Consider the following 16,398-nt stretch of genomic DNA (forward strand, 5'->3'; position numbering starts at 1 on the left):
TTAGCTTGCTTGAAAAGTCTTCACATTGCATTTGTTGATACATCTATTAGCTTTCTTTTGCTCTATAAACTCCCTGTTCTTTTTTGCCCTTGTCTTTTATTTAGTGAAGAAATGGGTCATTTGTCCTTAGAACAGTGCTTCTCAAACTTTAATGTGCATGCTAATCACTCCAGGGTCTTATTAAAATGCAGATTCTGATTCAGGGGGTCTGGGTGTGGCTGCATTTCTGGCCTCCTCCTTGGTGATGCTGATGCTGCAGGTCTATGGACCGCATTTGAGTCGTCAGGCTGCAGTGTTGTGCAGATTCTGGATTTTGCTGACGGCATCTCTGGAGTGTCTTTAAACACAGTCTATCCCTTGTATTTTCGTTAAGTTGGTATTTTTAGATCTAGAGGCTTGACTAGATTTAGGGTTGGCTTTTTGGCAAATTACTTTATTAATGGGGCTGTATATTTCCCATTGCATCTCATTAGAAAGCACATAATTTGATTGTCTCTTTTTTGTGATGTTTAGACTGATCAGTGGATTCAGGTGTTGTCAGCCTACACCTTCCATTATAGAGTTCTTGTCTAGACCCATTACTCTAGTCCCCTGATGGTAGGATATGCTTGAGGACACCCTAATACCCTCCCTATACCTTTCTTCCAAATCTCTACAGATGCCATTTTCTCCATGAATTGTTTCCCATATAGTCTCTTAAAAGGATCTCTTTTCTTTTCTTTTCTTTTTGAGACCGAGTCTCACTCATTTGCCCTGGCTGGAGTGCAGTGGCGCAATCTCGGCTCACTCAGGTTGGAGTGCATGGCGAAATCTCGGCTCACTGCAACCTCCACCTCTCGGGTTCAAGTGATTCCCCTGCCTCAGCCTCCCAAGTAGTTGGGACTACAAGCACCCACCACCATCCATGCCTGACTAATTTTTTGTATTTTTAGTAGAGATGGGGTTTCACCATGTTAGTCAGGCTGTCTCAAACTCCTGACCTCAGGTGATCCACCTGCCTTGGCCTCCCAAAGTGCTGGGATTACAGGTGTGAGCCACCATGCCCGACCTCTCTTTTTCTCTTCTCTGCATCTGTACTCTCATGGAATCAAAGACCTGAAGGGCTTGAAGGGTCACCCAGTCCAGATACCTCATTTTATAGTTGAGAAAACTGAGGCTAAAGATGTTAAAGGAAGGGCCCAAAGTTACACAGCTAATTAGAGTGCGCTGATCCTGAATTAGACCTGTGGTTGTTTGGATGGACAACCGAGAAGCCATGAGTGACTTTATCAAAAGAAATTTTGGCTACTAGATGAGGGCTGAAGCACAGACTCTTAGAATGGTAAAGCAGCATGGACCATTAGAAATCATTCCTAATTACCAAAATGAGAACAGTGAGGTCGAAAGTTGGAAAGCGGCCTTCCCAGCTGACAGAACTCTCTCCTGGAAGAGATAGGGCTTAACCAGGGACTCTGGGGTGAATTGGGTGGTGGTCATGAGGGAACAGAGTCAGAATCACCATGTAGTTTGGTGGCACACGGGCTGGAGTGGGAAGATGAGATCTAAAAGGATAATGTGATTGAGGTACGAGCCTCTCCCCAATGCTCTTGCTATAAATGAATCTTCCCCTTCTCTGAATTTCACTGCCTTCTTTTCACCTCTTAGATGGAATGTCCATGTACATTCCATATAAGTATTCCACATAAGAATATACATTCCATGTATATTCTGCCATGTATTTTGCTTATTTCCCTGTCGCCTAGGAGACTTTAAACTCATAGAAGGTGGGGACCATATCTGACAGCTCTGTGTTCTTCATAGTTCCTGGCATGTCTTCCCCAGATCGGGTGTCCAATATAGCTATTCGTGAATTGAAAGAAATGTGTGCAGAAATCCTAAAGTGGAAACCCAGGTGTTCTTTGAAGAAACTTGAAAAGGTTTCTTGGCTTCCAGATGAGTTCCCCCAATGTCTCTGGATGAATCTAGTGAACAGATAAAGTGGACCAAGTTTCCAGGATAGGGAGAGGTATGGAAGGTTAACCCAAGTCTGCGTCAAGTGGTCGTCTGATCCCAGCTGAAAGAAATCCATACCTGAACACCGGCATAGGCAACTAGAATAGGGCACATGAGGCAGGTTTTATATGAGAGAGACGTTAAGAGGCAGAAGACAGGAGCACTCACAGATCCATCAAGAGTGATGAGAACCTACTTATTCTGTGCTAGACTCTAGGGATGGAGCAGAAATGGGACATGGTCCCTGTCCTCAAGGTACTCCCAGTGGGTCCATACTAGAGGCGATGGTGTGCTGTTAAATGCTCAACAACAGACTCCCCAGGAGAAAAAATAGCCCTTGTTATTGTGTTCCACAGTGGTGTAAATATTCCTACTATGGCCAATTTCAAGTGACCGCGATGACATCACCGAAAGGCAAGTTGGGAAGAGATACACAGAAGGCAAGCTTGCGACAGCACAGCGCTGGCTGGAGGCAACAGGACAGAAAAGGAAGTAGCTACCTGCATATCTGCAGGACCTATGGCCATGATAGAGAAACCTATTGGGAGTGAATGGAAAACAGGGCAAACAACAGTATCTGTCTTCCCTAGAGGAAAACGAGAGAGAATGTTTTTAGTGTCAATAACCTGATGTGCCTCAGAAAGGAAGAAAAGGTGATGTACTGTTGTCACTGATGAGTGGCGACAGCATTATTGGAAAGAAGGTCCAGTGCTGTCCTCATACACAGACTGGCCTGGCCTGTAGTCACTCTTACAGAACAGTGGCTTCTCCTGCATTCCGAGGGGCTGGTGTATCACTGTAGGAGCTGATGTCTATTGTGGGCAGCTAGATAATGATACTAATCCACACACATATGTTATATATTATTAATATATCATATTTATTGAGTAACTGTTATGAACCAGCACTTCATATATTTTATGTCTTATCTTCACAACCCTACAATATCAGTATTTGCTATTTGCATTCCCATGGTTTTTTTTTTTTTTTTTTTTTTTTGGAGATGAAGTCTTGCTCTGTCACCCAGGCTGGAGTGCAGTGGTTGCGGCTTACTGCAACCTCTGCCTCCTGGGTTCAAGCAATTCTCCTGCCTCAGCCTCTTGAGTAGCTGGGATTACAGGTGCACACCACCACACCTGGCTAATTATTGTATTCTTAGTAGAGACGGGGTTTCACCATGTTTCTCAGGCTGGTCTCAAACACCTGACCTCAGGCGATCTGCCTGCTTTGGCCTCCCAAAGTGCTGGAATGACAGCTTTGAGCCACTGTGGCCAGCCATATATGCCCATTTTTACAGATGAGGAAACACTGACTCAGTGACACTAAGGAAGGAACGTCTTTCCAGATTTGTCAAGGTTTGTGGTAGTCTTCATGCACGTGCAGGTTTCCTGCATGAGATGCGAGTGAGGAGATCAAGAAGTCAGTCCAACTTACGAGAGTGCACGCACCCGATGCTTTGCTACCTATGAGACCACATTTGGAGTATTACAGACACAGGAATTTGATTTTTCAGTTTAAGGCAGGCCCTGAAAAAAAATGGAGTGTATCAAGAGAAGAGTGGTCCGGGATATTTATGGATCTATAAATCAGATCATCTAAGGAACTGGGGCTATTCAGCTCAGTGAAGATGGAGAGGAGACACCATGAAGATACATCTCCAGCCCTGTGAAAGGCAGTCATGTGGAGGAGTGAGGAGGATGTTCCCTGTGCCCCCAGAGGGTGGAAATGGGCCCAGTCGATGGGGAATTCAGTCATGCACCCTGTAAACACTTAACACTTCTGTGCACCTATTTTGTTCCAAGCATTGTGCTAAGTGCTGTCTAGGGAAGAAGATTACAAGGCATGGGACACACGATCCTTGTTCAACACCAGGAAGAACTTTCTGAAAATCAGAGCTGTCCAGTAATGCAGCAGGCTTCTTGAAAAACTGTGAACTTCCTGCGAACTTTGGAGTATTCAGGAGGAGGTTGGGGTCCCACTTATCAGAATGTGCGGGGATGAGTCTTTTGTGGAGTGGTAAGTGGAACTAAATCCCCTTCCAGTTCCCAAATGCCACATCTACGTTCAGCTTTGTTTTGGCAGGCTAGCGTGCGCTGAGCTGGAAGGGTGCCATCCTGAACCCCCACTTCCATCCAGCCTTGTCCACCCTGCTGGGTGCTCTGAGTTCTCTGATAGTGAGTCGAGGTGGGCCAGTTAGACTGGAAAGTGGCTGCCATCTGTGACAGGGATGATGGAGTTCTGGCGGGTCTGTGTGGGCTCAAGGAATGCAGCATTGAAGCCATGTACACACAACCTGCTTAAGAACATCCCATGGGCAGAACATGTTCTCTTCCTCTTTAGCCCTCCTCTGTTGCTGTGCCAGGCGGGCACAATGGTGCCTTTGAGAGGGGCAGCTGGAAGGGGGTGTTGGCAGGCAGACTGGAAGTAGAATATTGCAGCTGGGGGTGGGGGTGCCCAAATTCATTTCCAGGAGTGAGCCGGCACTGGGTGCCAGTTTCCAAAACAAAACTGCTGTTTCTCAGAGTTCACAGGGATGGGTTGCCTCAGAGCTGGACAGAAGGCAAAGCTGTTTCCTATCCGCTGCTCCACCCGCCCCAGGAGTTTCCTTTTTTTTTTTTTTTTTTTTTTAATTTAACTGGTGGGTTAAGGCATTCTTGCTCTGGATGGAGATTAATCTCTGGATGGAGATTAATGGGCTTTGCTGTCTGTCTGGGAAGCAGACCGACCTGGGGTGGATGGGGCTTTTGGAGAGATCACACTTTCCTGCAGACAAAGCAGGGCTTGATGGCCTGAGGACCAGCAGGGATCAGGGGCAGGTAGGCTTCTAAGCCATGAAAGAGGACTCAGAATGGAGACCCTTTCTGCCCTGTAGGGTCACTTCTACCCTACAGCCACCTGGCACCCTCACTGCCACATGGGAACTGCCCACTCACCGTCTTAACTCTGTTAGGTGGGAAAGAGGTGGGAGAATGTTGGCATTTCCTGTTCTGGTTCACAGCTGTCCCTGACCCTCTGCTACTATCAAAGATACCACCAATAGCTCGGAGGTGAGTGTGGGAGGTCCTCTCACTCACTGTGCAGTTAGAAGGCAGGAGTGCCAGCCATCTTCCCCTTTGTGTTACAAATGCAGCAAGGTGGGCCCCTTTTTCTGGTCACTTCCAATAAAAAGGTGTGACTTGAGGCTGGTCAAGTGATCATTTCTAGCGTTCGCACCTATTAAGGAATTTTCTTTTCTTTTCTTTTCTTTTTTTTTTTTTTTGAGATAGAGTTTCACCGTGTCACCCAGGCTAGAGTGCCTGATCTCGGCTCACCGCATCCTCTGCCTCCTGGGTTCAAGCGATTCTCCTGCCTCAGCCTCCTGAGTAGCTGGGATTACATGCATGCGCCACTACACCCAGCTAATTTTGTATTTTTAGTAAAAACGGGGGTTCTCCATGTTGGTCAGGCTGGTCTCAAACTCCCGACCTCAGGTGATTCACCCACTTCAGCCTCTCAAAGTGCTAGGATTACTGGCATGAGCCACTGTGCCTGGACCAATTATGGAATTTTCTACTCTTGTTTCAGTTTTACAATCAACAAATAACTAATGAGGAATTACTTCATTTTAGGTATTGTGCTAATTCCAGGGGTACAGAATGAATAAGATAAAGTCCCTGCTTCAGAAAGCTGACTGGCTGATAGGCCAAGTCCTGAATGGGAGCCCTTTTATCAACTAAATGGACACATGACTCTTCTAAAAGCAGGAGGGTAATGCAGAGGTCATCTCCTACTGCAGGGCCCATGGCACCGTGAAGGGAATATGGGCCTGGGATCACAGGTCGAAGCTTTAAAGTCATCTGATCTTGGGAGTCCATACTTATTTTATGAGATGCAGTTTCCTTGGGTAAATAATGAGAATAATACACAATCATGCAGAGCTGTTATAAAGATGAAATACGATAGAGCTTACCACGTGGTAAGTACTCAGTATGTTGCTGCTATTGCTATTCATTTGCTGATCCTAATGGACTTGAGATATAACATGTGTGTGTACACAGTGGTATTTATTCAATCCCTTGTAGATTCTGTGACCTTTAAAGATTCAATTCTTCTACCTTCTTAATTCCTCTTCTAGTGAAGACTAAGATTAGCAAGTTTATGACCTCACAAACTAAGTTAGAAAAACAAAGACATATCTACTATAGCCAACAAGACACATTTGTATATAATATTCTCTGTTTAATAACCTGTGACTGTAGAGGAAGAAAAGGATTGTAATGTTTCTTTTCCCTGAGGTTCCCAAATCTCCCGACTGTGGTGATGAAGATCATGAATTCCTCTGAATATTCTAAATAGTCTACATCATTTCCTACTGATGGGGCCTCACAGTTTATTGCTCCTTAAAAGATGCATTTGGTAGACATTGCTTGGGGAAAGTTATTCTATTTTTTTTTTTTTTTGACCTGGATTCTCGCTCTGTCACCCGGGCTGTAGTGCAGTGGCTTGATCTTGGCTCACTGTACCTTCACCTCCTGGGTTCAAGCAATTCTGTGCCTCGGCCTCCCGAGTAGCTGGGATTACAGGTGACCGCTATGATGCCCAGCTATTTTTTTGGTATTTTTAGTAGAGACAGGGTTTTACCATCTTGGCCAGGCTGGTCTTGAACTCCTAACCTCAAGTGATCCACCTGCCTTGGCCTCCCAAAGTGCTGGGATTATAGGCGTGAGCCACCACGCCTGGACAAGTTATTATTTCAGTAAGGGACCTTGGTGGTATAATATTTATGCTCCCTGGGGCCAGGATAGAGGTGCTGAAAGAATCTTCCAGGAAGAAATGTGTTGTGGGAGAGCATTCTAATCCAACATGCTAAATCACGTGACCCCTAACTTTGGTCTTCTGAGACTTTCTTGGGCCCCATCTATTAAACATGCTGCATGACACCCAACAACTACTTTGTGAACATGTAGGCATAAAATTTAATCTTTAAAAGTTATTCCCAAGTCCATGGAAGACACGAAGTAGATATAGCCAGGAGTCTGAAGACAAAAGCAAATCAAAGCAATTCACAAAGAACAAAAGAAATGGAAAAGAACAGGAAGACAGAAGCATATGAATGAGTGGAGGCTTGAAGTGAACTACAGGGTACACATTAGTAAGAAATAAATAAAAAAAATAAAGAAGGTCATTTAAGAAAGAGAAAGTTTTATGTGCCAGAAACTGCAAGCAAGCAATGGAATTTTGTAAGGGAAAGTTGACAGGAACAATTTTTCCTTAGTAAGCTGAACGTAAGCATCAGTGAAGGAAACTTATAGTCAGTGCATGATAGAAAGAGACAGAGATGGGGATGACAGAGCTGCATTTAAAAATGAATGACGATTTAACAAGCCAAAGAATCACAGAGGTCCTCAGGAGGCCTGATGTTAAAGAAACAAGAGCTAAGATTTTTCTAAGATTGAAATGAGGCCAGTGTTGTAACAGTGCTGCTTCCTGGTTGGGATTGGGGGTTATTTTCTTTTTTGCCCCTCTCTATTTTAAAATGTTCTGCCATGAATTTGGATTACCTTTGTAATCAGGAAAAGAGGTTAGCACACATATTACGAGTAACAGAAAGAAAGCGAATAGGAGGAAGCAGAACGAAACCAAGTGGTGAGAACAGGTGGACGGGCAAGAAGCAGCACCCGGAAGTGGCAGGAGCTGCCTTGGATGGTCTCACAGTGAAGGTGATGCTGGAATGAGGAAGCTGCTGGACTAGGTTGAGGAAGGGAATCGACTAGAAAGAGGATCTCTCTCAGGACCGTTCCAGCCTTACTTCTGACTCCAGGGTTTGATGTGCCATCAGGTTGCCCCTCTTATCTTCCAAGAACTCAAAATCGCTTCTAATGCTCTTCTGGATGTTCCCTTCCCCATGCGTGTTTCCATTTCTTCCACTGTGGCTGCATGGACAGGCTGCCTGTCAGCCAACTCCCACTTTCCTTACTCCAGGGAAAGGCTCTCCCTGTGCGAGCTGAGAAGGTAGTTGAGACCATGCCAGGAGACCAAGGCTTGAAGACCTCTTTCCCTCTGATTTAAGAGAGTGCAGCACTGCTGAGGGATACTAAGACAGAGTAGAGGATGCCCACAGTTGGAGCTTAAGAGCTGTGAGTTCTCTTCTGCACATACTGGTTTGGGTGAACTCAGTCTCTCTTTTAAAAATAACGGCACCTGCCAGGTATGGTGGCTCATGCCTGTAATCCCAGCACTTTGGGAGACCCAGGCGGGTGGATCACTTGAGGTCAGGAGTTCGAGACCAGCCTGGCCAACATGGTGAAACCCCATCTCTACTAAAAATACAAAAGTTAACTGGGTGTGGTGGCGGGTGCCTGTAATCCCAGCTACTAGGGAGGCTGAGGAGGAAGAATCCCTTGAATCTGGAAGGTAGAGATTGCGGTGAGCTGAGATTGTGCCATTGCACTCCAGCCCAGGCAACAAGAGTGAAACTGTGTCTCAAAAACAAAAACAAAAAAACCCACAGCACTAACAAAGAGTGATCTCGAGAACATAAAGTTGAGTGAAAAGGCAAGTTTGGAGCATGAAGAGACTGGGGGCTTCAGCTTTATCTATAATATTTTGTTACTTCTATTGAAAATTAGTTGAAGGTGCTGGGTGTGGTGGCTCACACCTGTAATCCCAGCACTTTGGGAGGCCACGGTGGGTGGATCACCTGAGGTGAGGAGTTCAAGACCAGCCTGGCCAACATGGCAAAACCTTGTATCTACTAAAAATACAAAAATTAACTGGGTGTGGTAGTGGGTGCCTGTAATCCCAGCTACTTGGGAGGCTGAGGCAGTAGGATTACTTGAACCCGGGAGGCAGGGGTTTCAGAGAGCTAAGATAGTGCCCCTGCACTCCAGCCGAGATAACAGAGTGAAACTCCATTTCAAAAACAGAAACAAAACAAAATAGAAAAATAGTTGAAGGAAATAAGACAAAATAATGACAATATCAATTCTGAGTGAGGGAGAATTGGGAGTATTTGATATACTATCTGAAGACTTTCTATATTAAAAAAATCCTCAATTAAAAGGATTGTAACTGATGTGCAGAGATTCCCAAAATATACTGGATAAACAGATTTTTTTGTTTTTGAGCAGCTTCCAGATTTGGGCTAACTTCCCCTCCATCAAAGTTTATGTTAGTTCATGTTGTTGGAGCTGGCTGGCTTTCCCTTGTGAATATTGTTTTAAAGATAGGATTAAATATCAAGGAATTCTGGAAGTTCTTATTTTTAAATTAAAACATCCCTATGAAATGTAAAATAAGTGCTTGAGTTGAAACCCACCTGGTTTGCTCTACCTGTGACCCCATTCAAAAACCTCTGCAAGGTTACTCTGGGCCTGGGGTGGGGGAGGTGACTGTGTGCCTCCCTCGCCCCACCCCCCACCTGTTTAATCAGGTGAAATCAGGTTAGAATGAATATTAAGAGCCTCTGGAAGGGAAGAGAGGCCAGGGAGCACCCTGAGAGACCACCTTAGACCAGGGATGGTGAGGGTGGGGGTGCGGGTGACATGCCTGCTGCTGCTTCTATTTTTTTTTATTTTTGTTTTGAGAGAGAGTCTCGCTCTGTTGCCCAGGATGGAAATGCAGTAACACGGTTTCTGTTCACTGCAATCTTCTCCCGGGTTCAAGAGATTCTCCTGCCTCAGCCTCCCAAGTAGCTGGGATTACAGGCATGCGCCACCACACCTGGCTAATTTTGTATTTTTAGTAGAGACGAGGTTTCACCGTGTTGGCCAGGCTGGTCTTGAACTCCTGATCTCAGGTGATCCACCCCCGCTCAGCCTCCCAAAGTGCTAGGATTATAGGCGGGAGCCACTACACCCCACCAACATGCCGGCTTCTTAATCAGAGCCCACAACGATTTATGGAGCACTCAGTTGTCAGGTGCAGCACTCACGTTCACAGGCCTTCCTTTGTGGTCTTACAGAGGAGACACCGAGGGCGAACATTTGCAATATTTTTTTATGCTCCCTTTTTGATAAATGGAAAAATTTAATCCTTGATTTTAACATTATCTGAAATGTCAAAATAAAGCCCGTGAATGATCAGGAGATTGGACATGCCCAAAGCTGGTTGACAGTGTCTGCTCTAGACTGAGCTGCTCAAGTGCGGTACTGCCCCGAGACACTCGGGTATCCAGCAGATCTGGATTTGAAACCTGACCTGACCGCTAATAGGTTATGGACCTCAGGTGAGCTTCTTACCTTCTCTTAGCCTCTGTCCCCCTTCTCTGGAAAGGTGATTATGACACCTGCCACTAAGGGCTGCTTTGCAGATCCCATCAGGCACTTAGCACCACTGCCAGTTACATAAGAAAACAAAAACAAAAAGCCCCGAAAACTTTAATCCTAATAATGGCCTTCGGAGGTAGACTGACCCCTATACCCCCCATTTTATAGATGAGAATACTGAGGCTCGGACATACAGTTCAATAAGCTGTTTAACCTAAGCACAGACCAGGGCTCCCTGCCAGGCCTTGTGAGCCCAAGTCGGGGCCCTGGCCAAATGTCTGCAGGTAAGCAGCAGATTTAGTCACCTTCTCCCCTGCCTGAGTCACAGGGCCCTAAAAAACAGGGCCAGGAGTGACTTGACTCACATGGCTCCGCAGGACTCTTTGGATCGAGTTTCCTTAACACTACTTAGGCACGTGCCATATTAACCAGCTCCTGTGTGTTCTATGGATTCCCTTCAGTTTCGATCTTGTCTAGCCGGCCTAGGGGCCACAGGCTTTATTTCAGAGATAAAACCGAATTTCCTATTCCTTCTCAAACAGCCACTAGCCTGAGAGAAACCACCTGTGTATCACTTTAGCATGTGAATGGCTTTCTTTCTTTCTCTTTCTTCTTTCTTTCTTTTTCCTTTCTTTCTCTTTCTTCTTTCTCTTTCTTTCTCTCTCTTTCTCTTTCTTTCTCTCTCTTCTACCTTCCTTCCTCCCTCCCTCCCTCCCTCCATCCTGCCTGCTTTTTTGTCTCTCTCTGTCATCCAGACTGGAGTGCAGTCCTGCTGCAACCTCTGCCTCCCAGGCTCAAGTGACCCTCCTGCTTCAGCCTCCCCAGTAGCTGAGATTACAGGCACGCACCACCACACCTGGCTAATTTTTGTATTTTTAGTAGAGATGCGGTTTCACCATGTTGGCCAGGCTGGCCTCAAACTCCTGACCTCAGGTGATCCGCCCGCCTCGGCCTCCCAAAGTGCTAGGATTACACGTGTGAGCCACTGTGCCCAGCCACGTGAATGGCTTTTAATGGAGACCTTCCCTGCAGTCTCTCATGTGAGCTTTAAGTTTCACCATCCAACTTTTTACCAGATTGGCAAAAGAAAAAGAAAAAAAAAAAAAAAAAAGGAAGAACCTAAATAGACTTCACTATCTGTTCCCCCAAGTTCCTTACAGATGTTCCCTTCCTCCGGTTGCTGAACCTGTCAGCCTCAGTTTCCTCATCCATATAGTGAGGACATTAATTTTGGCCCTGCCTGTTCTGTGGATCAAAATAAATGAGATGTTGTGTGAGAAGACCTTTTGCAAACTTTCAGGTGGGTTTCCTCCTCTCTGACTTTCCTGTGATCCAGCCTGAATCTCTGCCTTCCTCAAGTGAGAAGTGGGACTGAGCCCTCTGCTCTTTGCAAAGCGTTTCTCAGCACACCTGCCCAGCTGCATGAGCTGGGAGGAAATCAGCATACAGTGAAGGAGGAGGAAACAGTGCCTGCTGCCGAAGACTTTTACCTTTACCACTCCAGCACTTGTTAGGTACATCTCTGTTTATTGGGTTCCAAGCTCAACTCACTGTAAAAGACCTGGATCTTCTCTCTTACCAGTTTTCAGCAATGAAGTTTTGGTCAAGAGACTGAACGCACCTGAGCCTCATTTTTAAAACGAATACTTGCCTCGCTGCGTTGTTATAGCATATGAGGACATGTTATGGTCAGCGGTCAAAGCATGTGACTTTGTCTTGTCCCATTTGACTTTTCTCTCCCTTCAGTTTACTCTTTTTTTTTTTTTTTTGAGATGGAGTCTCACTCTGTCACCCAGGCTGGAGTGCAGTGGCACCATCTTGGCTCACTGCAACCTCTGCCTCCCGGGTTCAAGCAATTCTCCTGCCTCAGCCTCCAGAGTAGCTGGGATTACAGATGCCTGCCACCATGCCTGGCTAATTTTTGTATTTTTAGTAGAGATGGGGTTTCACCATGTTGGCCAGGCTGATCTTGATCTCCTGACATCAGGTGATCCACCTACTTACCTCAGCCTCCCAAAGTGCTAGGCTTACAGGCATGAGCCACCACGTCCAGCTTTTTTTTTTTTTTTTTTTTTTTTTTTTGGTGGAGTCTTACTCTATCTTGCCTAGGCTGGAGTTCATGTGCCACCATGCCTGGCTAATTTTTGTACTTTTAGTAGAGATGGTGTTTCACCAACGTTGGCCAGGCTGGTCTCAAACTCCTTACCTCTGGTGATCCACCCGCCTCGGCCTCCCAAAGTGCTGGGATTGCAAGTGTGAGCCACTGCACCTGGCCCAGTTTACCCCTCCAAATCTCTGTGCCTCAGCTTGCTTCTCCATAAAATGGAGATTATTATCTCTGGACTACTTAGCTCACAGGGTTGGCTGTGTGACTTTGAAATAAAGGCTGAGGTGGGCACTGACGATGGTGAAATGTAACGGAAGTGCCTGAATTGGGTTATTTGCTGGCCTTGGGCTGCTGGGTCATGTGCTGGTCCTCAAAGGCCTGGCCTGTGGTCTGTGGCAACCATGTTTAGAAGGTCCCTTAGCATAGCTGCTCTGACCAGCTCTTCCTGAGGCCTGGGACACTCTCCCATCTCCCTGCGAGGCTCTGCCATCTCCTTTCACCTGTTACCCCCGTGCCTCGCCCCTGTCTGCCTCTCTCAGATCTGCTCTGGATCATAAGACACAGGACCATCTACCACTATTCTCAGGATGCAGAAACGGTGCCTTTCCCGAACCTGAGGGCTGTCAGAAGCTGCCCATCACATGACATGCTCAGCCCCACTCCCCCAGCTAACCCTCATGAATAAATACTAAAAAGACTCATTATGGAGAGATAAGGAAAACAGGAAGAGCTTTGAAAGCGCCCAGCAACACCCCCTCCAGACCAGCGAACAACCCCACCCCCTCCAGAGGCCACCAGTGTCTTTAGCAATGGGGCCCCCTCTGCGGTTGAGGAAGAGCCTCTGTCTCTCCAACCCAGAGGGGACTGTGGGGCCTGGAGCCGGGAGGGCAGGCCAGAGGCAGGGGAGCTGAGCTGCTGTATTCTGGGCACACTTTCAAGGCCAGCTGCAGGGAGAACAAGCCGCTGCTGTGCGCCTGCAGCTGGCTGCGGTGAGGCCAGGGCTGTCCCTCACTTGTGGTATATTTAAAGAGACCCCACCAGACAGCTGTGCCAAGGGGAAGAAACGCACACATATCCCCGTTGGCCACACTCTGCCCCCTGCCAAGGCCTCTCCTCCTCCCTCAGCTCCCAGGCACCGCAGCAGGAGAGGAGAGGTCCGACTTCTCAGCCTCCCCATGTACCACCTGGGGACACACGCCCTGGCTCCTGGCCTCTCTGCCCTCTGACCAAGCTGGCCATAAGTTCAGGGGATTAGCCAGCTCGCTGCCTCCCACCCTGGTGTTGGTAACCCAGCAACCGCAGGGGAGAGGCAGGCAGATGAGTCAAATGCAGCCGCCCAGAACCTCTGGCTTGGTGTTCTGTTTGTGAAAAGTCCCTGTGAGTGAGCAGCCCCAGGGCCCTTCCCAGGGAGGGACGGGGCTTACCTACGTGGCTCCAGGCCACGTGCTCTTCCTCCAAGGGAGGCCCGGGCCCCATGGGACTGCAGCTCGGGCTTAGAGGCGAAGCTGGTGGGCCAAGAGAAGCCCACCCTGGCTGACCTCTCTGGCTGCCTCTTCTACTTGTTTTTCTCAAGTGAAAACAAGACCATACGCCTAAATCCCCTGGGAAGGTAGGCCTGGGAGCGAAGCCCTCTGGGCAAGAGAACAAATGGGCGTGAAGTCCCACGGAGCAGGTGTGCATTGAAGTTTGGGCTTTCAGTTGGCCAGAGACCTAGGAGATGTTCTCTAGCAGTCATTGAGAGGGCTTCAGGAGCGGAGCCCAGCTGATGCAGGGTGAGAGGGTTGGAAGCAGGCAGCTTCTCAACCAGGGGAGAGGAGTCACCAGGCCGACTGTCTGAGGCAGGCCGCTACAAGTGCCGGGAGAGTTAGTGAAACATAAGCGCACTAACACGGGCTACGTAACTCATGGGGCCTAGTTCAAAATGAGAATGCCAGGCTCTTCGTTAGAAAATGATCAAGAATTGCAAGACAGTGGCAGAACAGCATTGGACCAGGAGCACTTCTAAGCACAGGGACATTTTGTGACCACACGGATTGCACACCCATGAAACTGACCCTGGGTACCTGTGAGCAGTTCCCTGGAGCAGTTGTGAACAGCAGGGCAGGTAAGCTGCGGGATGTCTGGCTGCAGCTTCTATACTCCCCACCCCTGCTGCCCTGGAAACACCAGTTTCCAGACTTTTACCAGGCCTGGGACATTGTCTCTGCCCAGCAACAGCCCCTCTCCCTGTGCTAATGGCAGTGGAGACGTTACCTCGCAGGAAAGAGGGAATCGCAAAGCTAGGGTGGAAGGAAGGGTAGAATGAGAGCTGAGGGCTGGAGTGAAGTGTGGCTCTGGGGACTTGGGGTCTCTGAGTCCCACAGCCCCAGGGATTCTCTAGACAGTCCACTGGAGCCTTCTGAGTGAGGGTATGGAGGTGTTTGGAACAGGATGGAGAAGCAACACAGACTACGCTCTGGGTCACCTCTTAAGGACCCAAGACGATCCATCCTGTGGGTGTGTGACGATCCAGGAGCAGAAGCAAGGTCCAGGAAGCCTTCTCCCCACTTGGGAACTTACCTCCAACTCAATGTGGTCATGGAGTTTCTTGCAGGTTGCTGCAAAAGTCTCCGAGGTGCCGAATTCAAAGTACCAGAGCTTGTTCTTCATCCTGGACCACAAAGCAAAGAGATGGCTCAATATCCCATACTTGAAATGCTCACGTAAAATAGCTACGTTCTTTGGATTGGGAGGCCCAAGCCTTCAGCAGTTTCCCTAATCTTACATTTTCAGCACTTGTCAATCTGATGATCAAGGAATAGAAGTTTTACCAACTGTTCTTGCTCGGAAGTTAGAGGAAATCCACTCATTTCTTAGACATCATGGTACCCCTGGTTGAACTACCAACTGCTCTCTGAATATCCTGGTCAGAACAGGAAGAAGGTCTGTGTAGCTGCATTAAGGAAAGAGTTCTATGAGGAGTCAAACCAGAGGTGGCAAATATTGATACGGTGCTCTGGTCACTGTCCTTTCCATTACTCAGGCAGAACCCTCTTTTGGGCTTGTTTGGGGTATAAGGGAAAGATCCTTCTAAGACTTGAGAGATGTGCCGTCTTAGGACAGAGGAGGGAGAGCCCTGCACTAACCCCGCTAAAACGTGTGCTCTGACTGCGGGGAAGCAGAATGGCAAGAATTAGGTACAGATTTGCGGGCAAGTTGGAAAAAAAGAAGAGTTGTTTCATAACAATAGTTATCACCCCCCTTTCTCAAATGTATTTGCTGAGGCCATGGCAATCCTTCAGTTAAAGGTAAACCTTGCCATATTTGCTTCAAAGTAAGAGTTCACTACTTGGAGCTTTACAGTTTTTCAGGAGAAAAGGCTTTGCAAAGTCAGATGGCTTGTCCTGACGGTTGGTGCTTTTGATCAGATGGTCTCACTAGGAAGTGTTTCTGAAGGTATTCCTTTCCTTCCACCCCCACTGTCACCCCATCATCAGGGGTTGGCTAAGAGAAGGGACACCTGTCCACTTTACGAGCTGACAGATTTTGCTAAGGAAGGATTAAACAAAATCACATTCTTCTTGGCACTCAGAAGAGAGGATGCTACCTTCCATGTTGCTAATCCTCTCCCAGGTTTGTAGACCAAGGGGAAAGGAGCAGTCTTCAGAGAGAAGAGAGCTCATAGTTTTTCCTTCTTTTTCCTTAGGTTGTAGCAGACAACTCTTCAGAATAATAGACACAACTCTTGTCTGCACATTACCCCAAGAGTCTACCTAGAACTTGAAGATGAGACTGTGTCCTTCCATTGTAGGAAGACTTCTGACATCTAGTTGGTTGGGAAATAGCTTTTCTGACTGTTAGCATGCATGAAAAGAATTGATAAATGATGAAGGAAGTAAGAATAAGCAAGCTCTGGGAATTATGCCTCATGAATAAAGTTAGAAGAGCTGGGTGTACTATAAGCAGACAGGAGGAGGGAATTCTCCAGGGAGGACAGAGTGAGGGTCAGTGTCTTTCAACAGTCAATGATGGCGAAAGACCAAGTAATGGGAAAAACACAGATTGTCATCAATG

General features: G+C 47.2%; 1 protein-coding gene across 7 annotated transcripts in view; it reads right to left on the reverse strand.

The window, feature by feature from the left end:
- The window catches only part of DGKG (diacylglycerol kinase gamma), a 209,015-nt gene that overhangs the window by 53,462 nt on the left and 139,155 nt on the right, over window positions 1-16,398 (reverse strand). For all 7 annotated transcript variants that reach the window (XM_074404673.1, XM_003926986.4, XM_074404671.1 and 4 more), the window contains one exon: window positions 14,905-14,995. In XM_074404673.1, coding sequence (XP_074260774.1) covers window positions 14,905-14,995 — 91 coding nt within the window. The remainder of the gene's footprint in view (window positions 1-14,904; window positions 14,996-16,398) is intronic.

Source organism: Saimiri boliviensis, chromosome 8 (genome assembly GCF_048565385.1).
Source record: "Saimiri boliviensis isolate mSaiBol1 chromosome 8, mSaiBol1.pri, whole genome shotgun sequence".
In the NCBI taxonomy this organism is placed as follows: domain Eukaryota; kingdom Metazoa; phylum Chordata; class Mammalia; order Primates; family Cebidae; genus Saimiri; species Saimiri boliviensis.